At 36.7% G+C, this 19,788-nt stretch overlaps 1 protein-coding gene across 1 annotated transcript in view; it reads left to right on the plus strand.

Annotated features, from left to right (window-relative positions):
• The window catches only part of MEGF9 (multiple EGF like domains 9), a 131,336-nt gene that overhangs the window by 102,523 nt on the left and 9,025 nt on the right, over window positions 1-19,788 (plus strand). Inside the window, exons 3-4 of the mRNA XM_020990592.2 lie at window positions 8,441-8,580; window positions 18,959-19,102. Of these exons, the coding sequence (XP_020846251.1) occupies window positions 8,441-8,580; window positions 18,959-19,102 (284 nt within the window). The remainder of the gene's footprint in view (window positions 1-8,440; window positions 8,581-18,958; window positions 19,103-19,788) is intronic.

The raw sequence follows: 19,788 nt of genomic DNA on the forward strand, positions 1-19,788 counted from the left end.
GGCCTCAGACCAAACACTTGACACTTACTAGCTATGTGACCCTAGACAAGTCACTTAACCCCAATTGCCTAAAAATAATAATGATAACACTTGGAAATAGAATTACAAAATAGATACATGAAAAAAATCCACCAGGAAATAATCCCAGATATATCAGAGGTTTGCCTAAAGACCCATACAATAAGAATATTGTGTTTATTAAAGATAATAAACTCATAATTTAATAAATTATTTTATTTAGTAAGTATGTAAAATAAAAATGTTGTATTTAACTGACTTCAAATTTTAGTTTTGCTAAGCGGTAGGACAACAAGAAGGAGTCAGCCATCTCAAGTCCTTGCAAACTAATATTATTAAAATTACAGAGTGCTTAGTAGGATTACTTAGCCTTCTACCACCACCGAATGTTTCAGCTGGGATGAACCTTAGGACACAGGACATTATAGCTGGAAGGAACCTTATAGAGCATCCAGACCAGTTTCCTCATTTTATAGATGAAGAAAATAACTCAAAGATTGACCCAGGGTCATACAGTGAGTGATTGGTGGAACTGGAACTAGTAACTAGATATATTGACTGACAGTTTCATATTCTTTCCATCTTCCTAAAGCTTTCTTAACACTTCTAAGGAAGATTTTAGAAAACCCACTGCCCAAGAGGGTAAGATGAAACAAGCTCATTTTTATTGATATTCTATATAAAAAACATTAGTTACTACCTATCCTAGTTGGCAGTCACTTTTATAATCATAATGCAGTCAGAGTTCCATTCCCACAGATGGGTATTCCCTTTGTAATTTTGCCCTAGGCACTCAACTGACTGATTTGAGTGGGCATCCCTCTCCTTTGAGAGCCTGCCCTTTTCAACAGCTGCCTAGAAAGGGAAAAACACACACAGAGGCTGATAAATTGGTTGAACAGTCTGGATACCACCCTTCATTTTTTTCCTGGGTAGATTTAAAATAACAGGAAAAGGATTCTTTTCTTTTCTTTTTTTAAGGAGCCTGGGCAGGAGAGGGCATGGGGGAGGGAGTAGGGACTGTTCGTTGTAAAGCTGCACTGGTAGTGCTTTCTCAACATGTTACTCATGGCCCAGGGCCAAGTTCTGCATGTGTAAGAATTAAATCACTCAGCAAATAGAAAGCTTTGCCTGTGGTCACTTCTTTTATGGAATAAAGCCTTTACAACACCCCCTTTCATGCTTTGCCTCTATTAGAGACTGTTGAACACTCCTCGAAGCAAAGGTCAGTGATATAAATGCAATGAAGCCACAAAAAAAGTCCTGTTAACAGACCAATTGTGCTCATAAAATCCACAAGCTTGAAATAAAAGACCTACAGTTTCATACTTGGAGAGGGAGGATTGAAATGGATCTTGATGAGGAGCCAGAAATTTAGAAAATTGAGAGTGAGAAACAAAAGATTTGAGATAGAATCTGTTCTTTGGATGTTGCTCATTGAAGACTCTGGCTGTGGCTTGATGCCTAGCTGATATGACTTTGGCTACTTATTACATATGTGTATAGATTTTTAAAAAAAAATCTTTGATCACTGAATCATTGCAAAATCATAGAATTAATTCAATTTATGTAGTATCAATTATTCAGGAGCTAATTATTCTGTTTTAGGATAATTGAGATACTCTGTTTGGCTTTCCATAGTCATAGATTGTTAGTGTTAGAAGGAGTCTTAGAGATTATCCAGTTTTGATGTCCTGGAAGAGCTCTGGTCAGAAAACATTAATTCAGACCCTACCTTTGCAACTTCATAGTTGTGTCATCCAAGGCACTTTACCTCTCTCTGGGCCTCAGTTGCCTTATTTATAAAATTATAAAATGAGATAAAATGTATTTTGAGAGTCCTTTAAGCTTTAACTTTGTTTTCTGTGATTTCTAAGGCCTCTGAGCTCTAGAATGTAGAATGTTTTGATCTAAGTGTTGATTCTCTAAGATGATTTGGGAATCCTAATTAGTAAAATCAAGTAGATAGAAAATGTACTTAATAGCGTAATACCTGTGATGTTTTTATTAGAACAACCATTTAAATTGTTTCCATAGGATAGTTTCAGATTTCTTATTAAAATGGCTATCAAAGTGAACTTAGCATAATTTTCATCATCTCTAAATTGGGGAAAATATTTGTAGGATTATGAACCTCATAAAGTTATTGTGAAAAAATGTATTGTGAATTATGAAGTGCTTTGTAAAGCTCTACTACTAGCTCTATTAATGTGGGCAAACCATTTTGTTTCTAGGCCTCTGTTTTTTTCCTTTTTAAGGGTAATGAGTTTAGTGTAGATAATCTGTGAGTTTCTTTCTTAATCTAACATTCTATGCTGTAAGGTCTTTTTAAGTTCTGATATTTCATAATTTTTGAAGCACAGATCCTCTCTACAGTTATCCCTTATTTTAACTATACTCAAGATAATATATCTGTGCATGGGACACAAATTCTAAGCAACTGTGGTATTTAGGGAAGTACACAAAACCAAAGATTATTAGCAAGCATTTAATTTAATATCCTGGCTCCTGTGATTTTATACAAAATATTTTTTCTTTGGAGCCTTGTTCTAAAAGGGAATTTAATCTCATGATTTGACATTTTTGGTGTCAGATCTGCTTTTAATATTGCCCTCTCCACTAGCACAACACATACTTTAGAAATCATTATGCAATCAGCAAAGCTTCTTTGGTTGAAAAAAAGGGTAGCTTTATCATTGAAAACATTGGGCCTTTGTGCTAAACATTCTTTGCTCTTTTGAGAGTGAATAGTCTAAAACATATTTAGAGGGAATCCATCTATTGACTAAAATTCTTCATGTTCCGAAAGAACATTCCATAATATCAAAGATGGCTCCTAATAACTATCTTGATGGAGTCAAATAAATTTTTAAATGTTAACTTGAACACTAAAAGGTAACTTGTATAAAACTTTTAATGGCAAAAGAAAAAATATCAATTAAGATCATACTTCTAGAACCATGAAGTAGGTATGCTAAGGATTTAACCATAGTATAATGGGATGCTCAAGTTGGAAAGAACCTCAGTACATAGAATGTTAGAACTTTCTGAAAGGGACCCTACAGGTCATCCAATCTCACTCTTTTACTTTTTATTGTTTTTGTTTTGTTTTTTTGTTTGTTATACTTATGTAGCACTGTATTAACAGAGGCATGGTGTCCAGAACAAGGAAGGTTATGGTCCCTTTGTAGTCTACCACAGCTAACATAATATAGTTTTTGGTATCATATTTTAGTAAAGAAATTGGAACACAACCAGAACAAAGTGAACATGATGCTAAGTGTGCTAGACACCATACCATATGAGGATCATTTGACAGAGTGGATTTTAGGCAATAGAATGCATGACTTCGGTGTGGCATGATAGCTAACTCCAGGTATTTGGAGGGCTGTCTTGTAGCAGAGGGATTAGACTTGTCTGCCTGGCTCCAGAGGCCAAATTAAGAGCTGTGGTGGAAGTTATGGTAAGGTAGAATTAGGCTCAATGTAAGTAAAACTTCTAATGGAGCTATTTGAAAGTGAAACTAGCAGCCTTGGGAGACAGTGAACTCTCCATCATTAGAGGTCTTGAAAGGCTAAATGACCACTTTTAAAGAAGAGGTATAAGTTAGTTCTATCTATGTTTGATTGTGACTAGAGACTCACTTAAGGTTCAAGATAACTGTGATTCTTTAATAGCTTAATTCCCTCATTTTACAGATGAGGAAGCTGACCCAGGGAGAAAGCTATGTCTTATTTCATTCCCTTTCAGGAGAATGATACCTATAGTAGATAAGGATGGAGACTAAACCTGTGATATCATTGGCATTAAGATCTTCTGGGTTAGAAAACACTTTTTACATAAAAATGACAATTCTACCTAAATTAATTTACTTACCATACCATACCAATCAAACTACCAAAAAAAAATTTTACAGATCTAGAAAAAAACAATAAAAAAATTCATCTGGAAGAACAAAAGATCCAGAATATCATGGGAACTAATGAAAAGAAATGCAAGAGAAAGTGGCTTAGCTGTACCAGATCTTAAATTGTATTATAAATCAGCAATCATCAAAACTACTTGGTGCTGGCTAAGAAATAGAGTGGTAGATCAGTGGAATAGTTTAGGTATGCAAGACACAACAGTCAATGACTATACTAATCTACTATCTGATAAATCCAAAGACTCCAGCTTCTGGAATAAGAAATCACTATTTAACAAAAACTGCTGGAAAAACCGGAAAACTGTATGGCAGTAAGTGGGCAAAGACCAACATCTTACACCATATAAAAAGATAAAGTTGAAATGGGCACAGGATTTAGATGTAAAGACTGATACCATAGGCAAACTAGAGGGGCAAGGAATAGTTTACATTTCAGATCTATGGGAAAGGGAAGAATTTATGACCCAACAAGAGATAGAGAACATTCTGAAATACAAAATGGATAATTTTGATTACATTAAATTAAAAAGGTTTTGCACAAAGCCAATGCATCCAAGATTAGGAGGGGGAGCAGAAAACTGGGAAAGAATTTTTACAACCAGTGTCTCTGATAAAGGCCTCATTTCTAAAATATATAGAAAACTGAGTAAAATTTATAAGAATACAAGTCATCTCTCAATTGATAAATGATCAGCGGATATGAACAGGTAGTTTTCAGAGGAAGAAATTAAAGCTATCTATAGTCACATGAAAAAATGTTCTAAATCACTATTAGAGAAATGCAAATCAAAACAACCCTGAGGTACCACATCATACCTATCAGACTGACTAACATGACAAAACAGAACAATGATAGAAGTTGGAGAAGATGTGGGAAAATTGGAACACTAATGCATTGTTGGTGGAGTTGTGAAATGATCCAACCATTCTGGAGAGCAATTTGGAACTATACCCAAAGGGCTATAAAATAGTACATACCCTTTGACCCAGCAATACCACTTCTAGGTCTGTATCCCAAAGAAATCATAAAAATGGGGGAAAGACCCACATGTACAAAAATATTTATAGCAGTTCTTTTTGTGGTGGCAAAGAATTGGAAATTGAAGGGATGCCCATCAATTGGGGAATGGCTGAACAAGTTGTGGTATGTGAATGTAATGGAATACTATTGTGCTATAAGAAATGATGAACAGGCAGACTTCAAAAAAACCTGGAAAGACTTACATGAACTGATGCAGAGTAAAATGAGCAGAACCAGGAGAACATTGTACACAGTAACAGCCACATTGTGAGATGGCTGACTTTGATTGACTTGGCTCTTCTCAGCAATGCAAGAATCGAGGACAACTCCAAAAGACTCGCGATGGACATTGCTATCCACATCCAGAGAAAGAGCTATGGAGTCTGAATGCGGATCAAAGCATACTATTTACTCTCCTTTTCCTTTGCTGTTTTGTTCTATTGCTTGATTCTCGTGGTTCCTCCCATTAGTTCTAATTGTTCTTTACATCATGACTAAAGGGAAAATATGCTTGATGTGGATGTATAAGTAGAGCCTATATCAGATTGCATGCTGCCTTTGAGGGGGTTGAGTGAAGTGGGAGGGGGAGAAAATTTAAAACTCAAAATCTTATGGAAGTAAATGTTAAAAACTATAAATAAATTAATTATCTAGAAAAAAAAAAAGAAAGAAAACACTCTCTACTAAGGCAGCTTGGCACCTTCTCTGCAATTTAGCCTTAGAGTTGCCTAAAGCACTGAACTCAGGGTCACATAGCTAGTGTCTGAGGTAGTACTTAAACCCAGATCTTCCTGGCCTCAAGCATAGTTCTCTGTCCACCACAATACTGCCTCTTGACACCCATAATACACACATCAAAGCTGCACATTTACTCTGTCCTCTGACTGAATGTACTACATTGTGTCCAAAGCTATTTTGAGAAAGTAGGCATGAATAGATAAAAGACAAATCCAAAGTACTGATGCCTTGAATAGATCTTACTCTGTCACATTCACATTTTTCTACCAAAGTTGATCGGTGATAAAATGTAAAAGATTTCGTTAGGGAAAGAGTAGTTTCAATACAGGTTGCTTCCAACTTTTGAAAATTTGTTCCAGTATATTGATTGTAAGTTGGTTTCTGGATAACTTCTCAGTCCACAAAGGGCCATTTAATCCATACCACTGAAATAGTACATATAGTATATGAAGCTCTTTGCAAACTTGAAAGTGCTAAACAAATCCAGATACAGAATGAACTTGATTCATCAGTGTGGGAAGCTTCTGGTGAGGGAATTCCTCTACCCATTCATGTCGGCACCTTCTGTGGAACTTAAAATCTTAGAAAGTTGCCCGGGACGTGGAGAGGTTATATAATTTGCCCAGGTCCATACAGCCAGTGTGTCAGAAACAGGAATTGAAACCATAGGATCTGAACCTCATAGCAAGGTCTTCCTGGCTGCAAGATCAGCTCTCTGTTCACTATGTGATGCTACCTTACTGTGCTGGATAAGCATCAGTTATTGTTTTTGTCGTTTTCATTATTATTTTTTTCTCTGAGTCAAAGTCCTGTGTCTCTTTGAAGCTTGACCCTGAACTTCTCATAAGCCAAAATCCTATTAAAGCCATTATAAGTCCTGAACCCTTTGAGCCCAAAGCCTAAATATGTAACTTCTCTACATCCTAAAGGAAGCAAAAGAAGTTAAGGATTGAGGACTAGGCAGATCTCGTGACGGCATAGCAGATTAATTCTGTCAGCATTTGTTGTTGAGGTGTGGGGGCTATGATACCTGAAATTTTGGAGATAGGAATAGAGACTGGGCAGGGGGCCAAGCCCATTTTTCAGTAGGGGGTATTGGGTGCAGAGGCAGGGTAACAGTGACCATTTGTATATATAGAGCATCGGTCAGGGAATGTCCTAACGTGTTGGTAGAACGAACAATTTCAATGTACTCAATGAACTATAGACATGACAGCCAATTTACTTCTTTTTAATAGATATGACACAGTTCGAGAAAGTAATTTTTTGTATTTATCTTCTGTCAGATTTTTGTTAGTCAAAAAATATTTCTCCAGTAGTCTTTTAATCATCCTGAAGGCTCCTTTGATAAAATGTTTTTGATGTTTGTAACAAAAGAGTTGTGCCTTCAGCATTTTTTCTGATCTATGTGAAGAGAAGATTTGTTTCTATACTTGAGAGCCAGAGTCTGTTAGCTGTTTCTGGCACTAATTGCATGTTTTCCTATTCCAAAAGGCCTCCTGTAAGAGTCTTAATATCTACCCACAAAGCAGACTGATATGCATATGTAACTTGTGTTGGTAGTTTTGCAGGATGCTATTTGGCTAAAGCTGTCAGGAATTTTTGAACCAGCAAAGTTGGATTACTCCATGTTCTAATTTCAAATGATACCTCCTTTAGGACGCCTTCCCTAATCTCTCTCTCTCCTACCACCTTGGTAATGACCTTTTCCCTCAGACCTCACAAAATACTTTAATGCCTCTCTAATGTTCTTATCATGTCGTATTATATATTATAATTATCTATGCTTAAGTCTTATCCCCCAACTATATTACATAATTCCATGAGGGGAGGACCTGTATTTTATGTAACCTTTATATCTCCCCCAAAGTCTAGCACAGGACTCTGTACATGGTAGGTTCTTAATAAATATTTGTTGAATGAATGAAGTCAATTTGAATGCTCTACAAATAAAATGGGTTAAAACATAAGCCTAGCCACTTGAGAATAGGTATATTGCCCTATCTATGTGGGCCTTTTCGTGGGGAATCTCCCAAAAGGTCCAGGAGCCTGTAGTCAGCCCCACCCAAAGGGGAAGGTCATGGCACCCCACTGTACCACTGCAAGGAGTGAATGCATCTCTTTTGTGGCATATGTCCCTCTTCTCTGTATGCAATAATGATAACCTGTGTGTTTTGAGGGGAAAATCTTGCAAACTGTGAAGCTCTTTATAAATGTGAGTGATTCTTAAATCTCATATATAACAATAATAACAAATTCATATTTATAGTGTGCTTTTCCCTTAAAGTCATACATGTGTTTGTCTTCATTCTCTCTTGTCAGATGTGAAATAGAATAAATAACAAGTGATGTTTCTTTAATTTCTCCATGTCCTAAAAAGTGAATTCTAATGGAATATAGGATGATCCAGGAAATAGATGGCTATTTAGCAAGAATATAGAGCTTGGTAAATAAGAATGCTTCTGGGAAGTAGAGACCTTGTGTTCCATGAGCATTCATTTTAAGCTATCCCGGAATGCAGAGAATGAAGGTGTCAGAAATGATTGGGATCAGCACCAGAATAACTGAATGTGTTTAGTCACAGGGCTTCTACACTCCCACTTCATGAAAATCACACCTAATGCTCTTAGTTAAATTTGTTTCCAATACGGGGGGTGTCTGGTGTGGTCTGTTTAGCAGTAAAAAAAAAAAATTGAGATGATTTAGCTTTTGTTTAATTTCTCTGTTTTTCTTTGCAGCTCTGGGAAATGCCAGTGTAAAGTGGGTGTTGGAGGTTCCAAATGTGACCACTGCCAAGATGGGTATTATGGCTTCAATGAGAATGGCTGTCTGCCCTGCCAATGCAATAATCAGTCTGTCACTTGTGATCCCTTCTCAGGTAAAGCATATCTTCACTCCAAGGTGTGATCTTAGTACTTAGCCTTTTGTTCTTTGCTCTCTATGCAACTGGATTATAAGCTCCTTGAGGGCAAGAAATGTGGCGTTTTTCATATTTGTATTCATAGCACCTATGCGTAGGCTTTGTACTTAATAAGTTCTTAATAACTGAATCAACAAATTCATTCATAATGTTTCTTCTCAACTAGATTATGGTGGGGAGCTAGTGAGAAAGGACTCTGTCTTATACTTCATCTCTATCCCTCTTCAGTACATAGCACCTTACACATAGGAGGCACTTAAATAATGTTGGCTGTTACTAGCTTTGATCTACATGATTCCTGGGCTAACTTTACCCTAAGGACAGAAGAGATTATTTGACTTACTCTTATTTCATTTATGATCTTCAGGTACCATCTAAATATTGGAAGAGGATGGGGTACAGATCTGATTTCATTGGTTTAGGTAACTCTACTAATACAAATCTGCAACTGTTCTACAATTTATCATTTTAGAGAGTTGTCTAGGAGCACTGAGGGATTGAGTGACTTGCCCAGGGTCACACTGAAAGTGACTTGCCCAGGATTACACAACCAGTGTGTGTTAGAGGTAGAACTTGACCCCAAAGCTTCCTGACTCCAGGGCTAGCTCTCTATCCACTGCACCATACTGCTTCTCATGTACTCTATAAGTGCTCAATAAAAATTTGTGGATGAATATGTTAACAAGGACTAAGAGTTAGATTCTATTCTCTTTGTTAACTTTTTTGATGTAGTCCTTTTACATCTAATCCATTTTAGTTAAAATAACATTCATAATAATGCATATAACTACCACAGGAATATTGTGATGATTAATAGTAGTATATCTAAAATAATTGAAAATTGTTTCATTAAAAAGACTTGTCAAAAATAAAAAGTATTACCAACTGTATAATTAAAACCATGTACTTATCTAGTATCTTCTGGGTAATTAACACAGGTTATACTTACTTTGTTGCAGGCCTGTGTCTGGGTCTTTTAGGTTAAAGTGTTATCTCCGAGGATCCCTATCCCTTAACTAAATCCTCCTACCTATTGCCCTGTATCCCATTTCTGTAGGTCAAATTGGGGAAACAGATTAGTGAATATACATGAAATTAATGTGAAGGGAAAGTACAGCTTTTACTTTGGAAGCAATTCACAAATATAAGTATATATAAGTGATCTTTTTACTCCTTAGCCTCATCATCTTAAGACTGATTAAAACAATGCATGGTTCTTAAGGCAAATGAAAATGCACTTACCATTTATTTCTTGTGCTGAGGATATGGTTTATTAGGAATATCTTTTGTGTTTTTTGAGTGGCAATTGGGGTTAAGTGAGTTGCCCAGAGTCACACAACTAGTTAGTGTCAAGTGTCTGGTCTGAGACCAGATTTCAACTCAGGTCCTCCTGACTCCAGGGCCTGTGCTCTATCCATTGTGCCACCTAGCTGACCTATTAGGAAGTATCTTTTTAAAGCAACTATCTGAATCCGTGAATTAATTTATAATACTTCTTCTCAACTAGACTATAGCTGTTTATATATGTGTATATTACATATGTATGTTATATGTACATTTTACAGGTTAATCCTGATATTTCTTGCTTCAAAGTTTGTTCCAGCTCTGTGTTCTATATATCCTCTAACATTCTGTGGTTTTGTAACCAGGAGTAAAGCAAGGAATAGATGCATCACTGAGTTAATTTAAGTTAATTTTGAGAAATTTTAGGGACTAGATTACAGGCTGAAGTTTTTTTTTTCCTTTTAATAACCTTTACAGCTTATTAAAGGTTATATACTGACTTGATATTGTAGAGATCATGAACAAAATGGCAGATTCCTCCAATGTGAAATTACTTGCCAAATTCCCTGCTTGTGCTATCAGATACCACACCTAGTGAAATAGGAATTTGTTTTTCCTACAAATATCGGGTGAAGCCTGTGCATTTTGGGTCATATCAGAGAATTTCTCAGAGGCAGAGATGAAGAACACTAGTACTTTTCCCAACACTGCCAGCTTTACTTGAAATTCGTCTATTTTTCCATCACCTTCAATGTAGTTTTCCCATCACTGATGTGCTGTGGCTGCCCCCTAGTGGCCAATATCCATACTAACAAACATTGTTTATTCCAGGATTTGCCTATATATACCTTCAATTTTAGGCTAAAAAGCAGACAGGAAAGAAATCTGCAGCCTTGGGCCTACCTAGTGCCTTCCCCTTAAGAATGCAGAGTACTTTCATATATCCCATTTTATCTTATCTAGCTTAACAATATCCACTTATTAAATGGGATGTATGATTATAGATTATAGATAAAAATCCATTTAAAAACTTTATGTCACATCTAAAAGAATAGGAAAAGGAGTTGTGAGGCTCCCCCAGAATTAAAAGAAGGGCAGATATAATTGCAGAATTATTGTGAATGATCTTTGAAACATGATGGCACATGTGAGAGGTCTTAAAAGAGCAAATACTGCCCCAGGTTTTTTTTTTTTAAGGGAGAAAAATGGCATCTGCAACTAGTGGCCAATGAGTTTGACTTTGATTCCTGGCAAAAATTCTAGGGCATATTATTAAAGGAATAGTTAGTGAACTTCTAGAGAAAAAAAGGAGTTTTATTAACAACTTGAATACATGAATATTTATCAAATCACATCTAACACAAAACTAGCAGGGAAAGACAGCACATTGGTTGACAGAGTCTAAATAGATCTTGATAGGCTAGAATGTTGAGCCAGATCCAGTAAAGAATACATTTTTTAACTTATACTTTGAAAAAATTGAGTTGGGGAATTTTGTTAGATAAATCTGAGATACTGTGATTCAGTGAAACACCATAAATTATTTTATAAACCGCCGACATCACAATTCCCATTTTATCTCTATGTATAACCACCTGGAATAGCCCCATCATCCTAAACACTGGTATTAGAAAGAAATTCAGCATTCAGTATATTAATAATAATAATACTGTTCTGGGGGCAGATAAGTGGTACAGTGGATAGAATACTGTCCCTGGAGTCAGAAGGACCCGAGTTCAAATCCGACATCAGACACTTGACACTAGCTGTGTGACACTAGGCAAGTCACTTAAACCCAGTTGCCTACCCAAAAATAAAAATAATAATAATAATGATAATGCTGTTCTTAACAAGGGCAACATCTCCAGTGAATAGGTATATGAAGTGGACAAAGACTTTTAAATACAGCATATGTTGTTTAAGATTGTATCTAATGGCATATGCTAACATCCAAAAAACATTGTTGTTTATAGTAATAACAATAACTTGTTTATAGAATTATTTAAAGTTTGTCCTTAATAACATCCCATAAGGGAATGTAAAGTATTATTTCCATTTTATAGATAAGAAATCTATAGATTATAGATAGCCTCCGAGGTCTTTTGTAGTCCCAGATCTATGACCTTAAACTTGAAATGGAATACTTTCTATAACATCCAAGACAAGAAGTCATCCAATCTCTGCTGTCAAGTCATACAGAACCCACTTTCACCTGAGGCAAAACATTCTACTTGTGGACCACTTTAATTATTAGGATATTTCTCTTTGTGTCAAGCTAAAATCTTCCTCTGTCCAATTTTTCCTAATTGTTTTAAGTTCTGCCTCCAGGACTAGGAAAAACTAATCTTACCTCTTTTCTGTAAGAAAGCCCTTCAAATTCTCAAAGATAATCAACATGTGGTCCCTAAGTTTGTTCTTTTCTAGGCCAAATATTTCTAGTTCCTTCAACTGTTCCATATATGATATGCTCTCTAGTCCTTAATTTGCTCTATCCTGGTTGCCTTCCTCTGGGCATGCTCCAATTTGCCATAGTACTTCATAAAATGGGGTGCTCAAGATCACATGCAGTACTTTATATCTGATCTTACTACTTCTCTCATTTTGGACATTCTTTTTCTAGTAATGCATAAGTTGTTTGGCTGCTGTGTTATCCTTTTGACTTACTGAGATTTCTATCCACTAAAACCCCCAGATTTTTTCCAAAATCTTATCTAGTTATGCATTTCTCATCTTGAAATTATATAGTTGATTCAAACCCAAATGCAAGATTTTATATTTATCTTCTTCCCACCAAGAGATTGTAAGAGAGCACGCCTCTTTCACCACTAATTATTTAACCACTTCTGAATCTTTTGAACAAAACTATTATCAGCCCCATATTTCTGCATCTTTGCTTTAAAAACATATGGGAGTTCTTGTCTTTTTGGGGGGGAAGGGAGGACTGAAATCCTGTTATAATTTATAGAATTTCCCTCATTTAACCATTCTAGTAATCCTGCCAAAAAGGAATGAGGTTAGTCTATCAAGATTGTCCTTGAACTTGAACTCATACAGGATCTTAATGATCACAGTTTTCCTTTCTCAATGCTTGTAAATCAATCCCATTAATAATTCATTTTAGACCAGGCTTGACCCTATAAAGGAAAATGAGAAGGCATCTCTCTCTATTCTTTGCAAAGGTGGGGAGTAGGAATTATGGGTATGGAATACTTCATACATACATATATATATATATATATATATATATATACACACATACACACACACACACACACACACACACACACACACCACCACACACACACATATATATATATATATATATATATACATATTTTGGCTAGGCAATGGGGTTAAGTGACTTGCCCAGAGTCATACATCTAGTAAGTGTTATGTGTCTGAGCCCGGATTTGAACTCAGGTCCTCCTGAATCCAGGGCCGGTACTCTATCCACTGTGCCACCTAGCTGCCCCATTTAAAAAAATTTTTTTTGCCCTTTTTTTTTTTGGTGAGGCAATTGGGGTTAAGTGACTTGCCCAGGGTCACATAGCTAGTGAGTGTTATGTGTCTGAGGCTGGAGGATCTGAGTTCAAATGTAACCTCAGACCAAACACTTGACTCTTACTAGCTGTGTGACCCTGGGCAGGTCACTTAACCCCAATTGCCTAAAAGTAAAAAACAAACAAACAAACAAAAACAACTTTGTTAGCAATTTGAGTTATGCCTAATAATTTGAATCATAGATTTGTTTTAAATGGACCTTAGAAATCATGCAGTCTGTCCCCTTCATATTTCAGAGTAGTAAACTGAGATCCAGAGAATTGTCTTTGAATCCATTGTACTTTCCACAACCCCATGTTGCCCTTCTCTTGCCTGGACACATGAATCTTAGTAGCATGTACAAGTTGTCTTCTCTTGAACATCTCCAGTAGAAGTAGACTGTGTCTCCCAAGACATTTTTCAAATTTTTGAACATTGGTAAAATTTACCTCCTTGGAATTCCAGCAGTTGGTCCTAGTTTTACTCTCTGGATCAAGCAGAACAGATCATTCCTTTTCCCTATAATCTTTTGCATATTAAAAAAAAAAAAGAAAACATGCCTATATATAAATCTTTCTTCAGTTTTGATTCTTCCTTAATTGATTCTCATTTGTTCTGGTTTCCAGTCCCCTCACTGTCCTGGTCACCATTGTTAGGGCATGTGTTCTATTTTGCTGATATGCTTCCTAAAACATAGCTTCACTGGACACAGTACTCCAGAAGATGTCAGAAGCTGACTTAAAATTGTTAAGACAACATTTCTATGTAAATTAAATTTGTCAGTAATTCATACCAGCCCTCCGTTCAGTTAGTAAGAATTACTAAGGATTAATTATTCTGTTTGGGCTTCCTTAAAAACAACAATGCCTTTATTCAAGTAACTAGATTCTCTCCAGACTTGCATCATTCCATGGTAGTAGATTCAGTCTCCAGGAAGCACATTAACTCTTTCATATCACAAATGGACAGTTTTGGGAACTATATCCATTGGCCCGTTTATGACCTGAAATGATTAATATATCTCACTGAACATCCAGACTTATGAGTGAGGAGTAGTATGTTCAGTGGGGAGAACAGAACCAAAGCCTTCTTCTTGTTTGTTTTGAAACATGCTTTGTTGCCACACTGGGTGGTTCCTAAAATTTTGATATTCACATTGTTTAAGGGAAAAGAAATTGAATCAGATTGGCCTTGCTATGCCATTTCCTCTACAGATAATAAGCTACTCTAAATGAAAAAAAAATCTGTGGTGGAATAGAGCTTAGATGAGTGCTCTCGTTCCAGCTGTCCTACTGCATTGTGTGTTTTTGAATAATTGACTTTACCTCTCTAAATCTGTTTCCTCATCTATAAAGATGAGGGGATTAGACTAGGATCAGAGGTGAGGAACTTGTGGCCTTGAAGCCACATGTGGCCCTCTAGGTCCTCAAGTGCGGCCCTTTGACTGAATCTAAACTTCACAGAACAAATCCATAGAAGTATTTACTTTCTGTTTCACGCTATTTTACACATATGAGTGTACTGCCTTGCATTAGTCTCTAATTGTTGCATATATTCATGACTTAATTGAAAATATCATAGATGGGCTTTTTATTTAAAAAGTTAAGAAGACCTAGACTCAAATCAGGAGTGGGGAACCTGTGACCTCGAGGTCACATGTGGCCTTCTAGGTCCTTGGGTGCAGCCTTTTGACTGAGTCCCAGTTTTACAGAACAAATCCTTTTATTAAGGGGATTTGTTCTGTGAAGTTTGAATTCAGGCAAAGGTCCACACTTGAAGACCTAGAGAGCTACATGTGGCTTCGAGGCCACAGGTTCACCACCCCTGGTTGATGATCTCTAGAGTCCCTTATAACTCTAACATTTGGTGATCGATGTAAGGGAAGATTATAAATTCCACCATATTTTCAACAGTGCAGTTGCAAAATTCCTGAATGTCTCTTTTGGAAAATTGATTGTCATGAGCCAGAAAAATTTTACTTTAAGTATGAACAAAAAAATCAAGGTTTTAGACCCTGAGAAACCTACTGAAGGAGCTACCATCAGAGATCATATGGTGGAGCATGCTGTGCTGTTAGTTGATTATTGAACAATTTCCAATAATGCCAAGAGATATGCTGAATGTTCTCTGATGATAATCTATTATACTGCAAACTTCAGTTTTGACTATAGAGTTGCCACTCAGTATTAGAGGAACAAGGTCTTGGAAGTTGCCATGGACTTGATTGAAGGCAAAAGGAAAAGGAATAGCAGAAGATGAAATGGATAGATATTGTCATAGAAACAGTGAACGTGAGCTTAAACTTCAGAAGATAATGGAGGATAAAAGGGTCAGGCATGCTATGGTGCATGGAGTCACAAAGAGTCAGATACTACTGAACAAAAAAAAAACTTCCCTGAGTACACATTTGCCATTACTGATGAGGATGACTACCCCTTTGAAATGAAGGACTAGGGACTTAGCAACAGCGGTGAAGATGTCAACATAACTATCCTAGCAGAAGGTACCAAAAAGTATGCCATAGAACCAGAGGTATTTGATTCTGATATACTCAGAGACTTTGTTTTGGCATTCCAAAAAGGAAAACTAAAGGCAATCATCAAATCCCAACCTGTGCCCCAAAACAATAAAAAGCCTGAAATTATTGTGGTAGGTAAGACTTTTGACTCCTTTGTGATGGACCCCAAGTTAAACATTCTCATGAATATTGAACTGGGGAAGAAATAATAAGCATCAGAAAAACCTGGTATAGTGAAGATGGATGCCACTACCAATGATGTGACCAACAACCACTACAAGGTGGAAGGTTTTCCTACCATCTACTCTGCCCCTCTTATGGATAGAAATAATCCTATTAAATTTGACAAATGAGAAGAGAGATTTGGAATACTTGAGTGCATTTATAGAAGACCACAGCACAAAATGAGCAGGACCAATGAAGAACTTAAAGGCCAAGAGAAGGAAGGGAAGAGCTATGTATATAGTATATACTGTAGTTTTCCAGTGAAAGGTTGCAGAATGGGGAACCAAATGAGCTTGTGGGCCAAGGGGAGGATTGGGATGTTAAAGCAGTTGCAATATTTGATTTTTTTTCTTTTTGTATTTCATATTGTGTTACGTAGAAACCTTGGGTTTTAAGTGCTGACACTGTCACTTCACTATGTTTCCTATGCAAGCATCCAGGATGTATTTTTTGTGGAGTTCTAATTGCAAGGTATTAGGGATAATGCAAACAAAACAGCAGTATGATGCTGTTTGTTCTGGAAACTCTTCGTAATATTTTGAAATAAATGATTTTTATTGAATAAAATGCATTGTGTATTTGCCAATACTCTGGGGCCCACGTACAAATTATTAGCAAGTCAGCACATAAACAACTTTAAACCTAATTGGATTCCATATGCCATTCAGGCCACACATTTATTATGGCACAATACGCATTTTTAATATCAAGTGTGGCTGTCCTGCCAATTGACTCCTAAAGGACTAGACCATTAATGAATTGAGTTGCTTTAATACTTCTTCCTTCCCTCACCAAGGAAATTTTATTACAAGCACAATGTAGTATAAATAGAAAGAGCTCTGGACTTGGAATCATAAGGTTCAAGTCCAATCTCTGACATTTCTTAACTGGGTGACTCAGAATCTAAAAATACATGACCAGTACTAGAATTATTGTGAATATTACAAAAGTAATTTTATAAACCTTAAAGAACTACAGAAATGAGAGGAATTATTTCCTTAAGGCCTACTTGATTGTGAGTCCTGATGTAGTAGATACTGTATTGGATTAGGAGTTGGGATACCTGGATTTTAATTCTGTCCATCACTAGCTAATGATGTAAATTTGAGTGGACCCTATCCCCTCTCCTATTCTCAGTTTCCCCTCCATCAAAATGAAGATGAGGATGGGACTGGATTATATAATCTCTAAGGTCACTTTCAGGCTTAATATTCTGTGGATTGTCTTTTAAGAACTGCCAGCTTGCCTTTTTCTGGACAGGGCTGGGCAAGGTATGCCAAACTGATTGGGATGTCATAGAAACCGCTCCCAATAGCCCATTGTTTGAGCATTAGCCTTTGGGCTTTGACAGATCAGGTCTTATAGCCCAGCAGCTTATCTTGGATACATTTTCATAAAACCATATTCCTGCATATTTTTTAATGGGAAAGGGGAATTCAAAGCTGGGAAAAGGATAGTACAATCAATCTTCAGAAGAAAAGCCCCTCCCCCAAAAAGAGCTTCCTCAGAATTTATGCCCATGGTTTTGATCATCTCTGTCACCTGACTTATCCTGCCCCACCCCCCATCCATTCCACATATACTGAACTGTCTTTGAAAAGAAATAATCCATGCAGTGTAATGTACTCTGCTTATTCAGAGAACAGAAAAATTTGAAAGTTAGGATTAAGTTTTAAAACTGAAATCTAATGCTAATCAGCAGACATTTTCTAGCTGTTGTTTAGAGACTGTATAGTAGACATGATTCTTACAGTTAGGGAGGCCTAGATTCAAGTTCTGCCCTTGACACAGGTTTCATACCCTGGGTAAATAATTTAACTTCTCAATGCCCCATGCCAACTACAACTATAAATTTCAGATGAGTTGCCAGTCTGCATTTGTGGGGAGAGTTTCACATCAGAAGTTGAGCCCACATCAGTGATATGTGAGGTCTAGATCCCTCCACACCAAAATAGATCCCCAGAAGCAAACAAACTCCTATTGGACTGAATGTAGTCTTTACTTCTCCACCTAATCTAGCTCAAATATAACCTGAGAGTGATTTACAATTGCTGTTATTTTTCAGTGTATTCCTATGTATGTATATATCTTTCCTTTCAGAAATATTTAATTTTACTAGTATATTTATATAGTAAACTATGATATTTAGGAATAAACAGATTTTTAAGGCTAGCACTAGAACTCAGTCAAGTTCAGCTAATCTTTATTAGTATATAAGTGTACATTCTTTAAAATATGTACAAGAAAAAGTTCATGGTGCTATCTCCTCCCTCTGCACTATTGCCCGGGCTGTCAAGGATGCTTGTATGTTCTTCCTTCTCACTGCCTGACACCTCCTCCAGAAGTCATTTCTTGATCCCTTTGGTTTTGTCAGTGTTTTCCCACCCCTGGAATTACTTTGTATTTATTTATCATCTATGATCCCATGATCCCATCATCTGTGTACGTGCTCTCTCATCTTATCCCCTTCATAGTAGAAAGTAAGGTATTTAAGAATAGGGATTATTTAGCTTTGGCACAGTGGCTAGAGCCCTGGTCTACAGTCAAGAAGACCTGAGTTCAATTCTGGCCTTAGACACTTATAATTATGTAACCCAAGTGCTTTATAAAAGTGCTTATTCTCTTCCCATCCCCATGACATAGCATAGCATTGGCATGTAGTAGGCACTTAACATAAATGCTTGTCAAATTGAATTACTAAGTTTTACCTCGACTAAAACAAACAAGAGGCCCCTGCACCTCTAAACATTTTTAAATAATTTCTTTCAGGTACTTGTTTGAACTGCCAAGGAAACAGCAAAGGAAACCACTGTGAAGGATGCAAAGATGGCTTCTATAAGAGTCCCACTGCCCTCCATAGATGTCTTCGGTGCCCTTGCTCAGCAGTGACATCTACTGGCAGCTGTTTCATACGTAAGGCTTTTCCATAAACCTACATTCTAGACAGGTTTTAACATTTATAATAAACATTTATAGTAGAAACCATTTGCTGAAGTACTGTACTCTAGGTACCGCTACTGGGAAAGAGAAATTAGATTAATTAGACAGAGTCATTGATCTTAAGGAATTTGCCCCCGCCATATTTTACAAGGTCATTGTGAATATCAAGTAAGATAGTGTATATACAGTATTTTCAAAGCTCTATACAAGTATAAGGTGGTCTCATAAGAAATAAAATAACCGCCATGGTTCTGCTGCCTCCTAGTTTTGCAACAACAGTAATAGAGGCATGGCTTCCAAGAGTAAGGAGATGATAACACCACTGTACTCCTGGTTATATCATACCTGGAGTAAGGGGGATAAACTAGACAATCTAGGAAGCACCTTCCAGCTCCAACCTTCTGTTTTGTAAGATCACAGGGTCACAGTGAGTTGGAAGAAGCCTTTGAGATCACCTAGTCCAATCTTCTCAGTGTACACATAAGAAAATCGCAGGCCAGATATTGTGATATACCCAACTTACAAAACTGTCTAGTTTGACTATTAAATGGTGAATTAAACTCCTTTATTGGCCCAGATGAAAATTGGCCTAGTATAGAGGAAAGAGCGCTGAATTTGGACCCAGAGCTCTTGTATTGAGTCTGGCTTTTCCTCTTCTG

This window comes from Phascolarctos cinereus, unplaced genomic scaffold (genome assembly GCF_003287225.1).
Source record: "Phascolarctos cinereus isolate Bilbo 61053 unplaced genomic scaffold, phaCin_HiC Scaffold_2;HRSCAF=192, whole genome shotgun sequence".
Classification (NCBI taxonomy): domain Eukaryota; kingdom Metazoa; phylum Chordata; class Mammalia; order Diprotodontia; family Phascolarctidae; genus Phascolarctos; species Phascolarctos cinereus.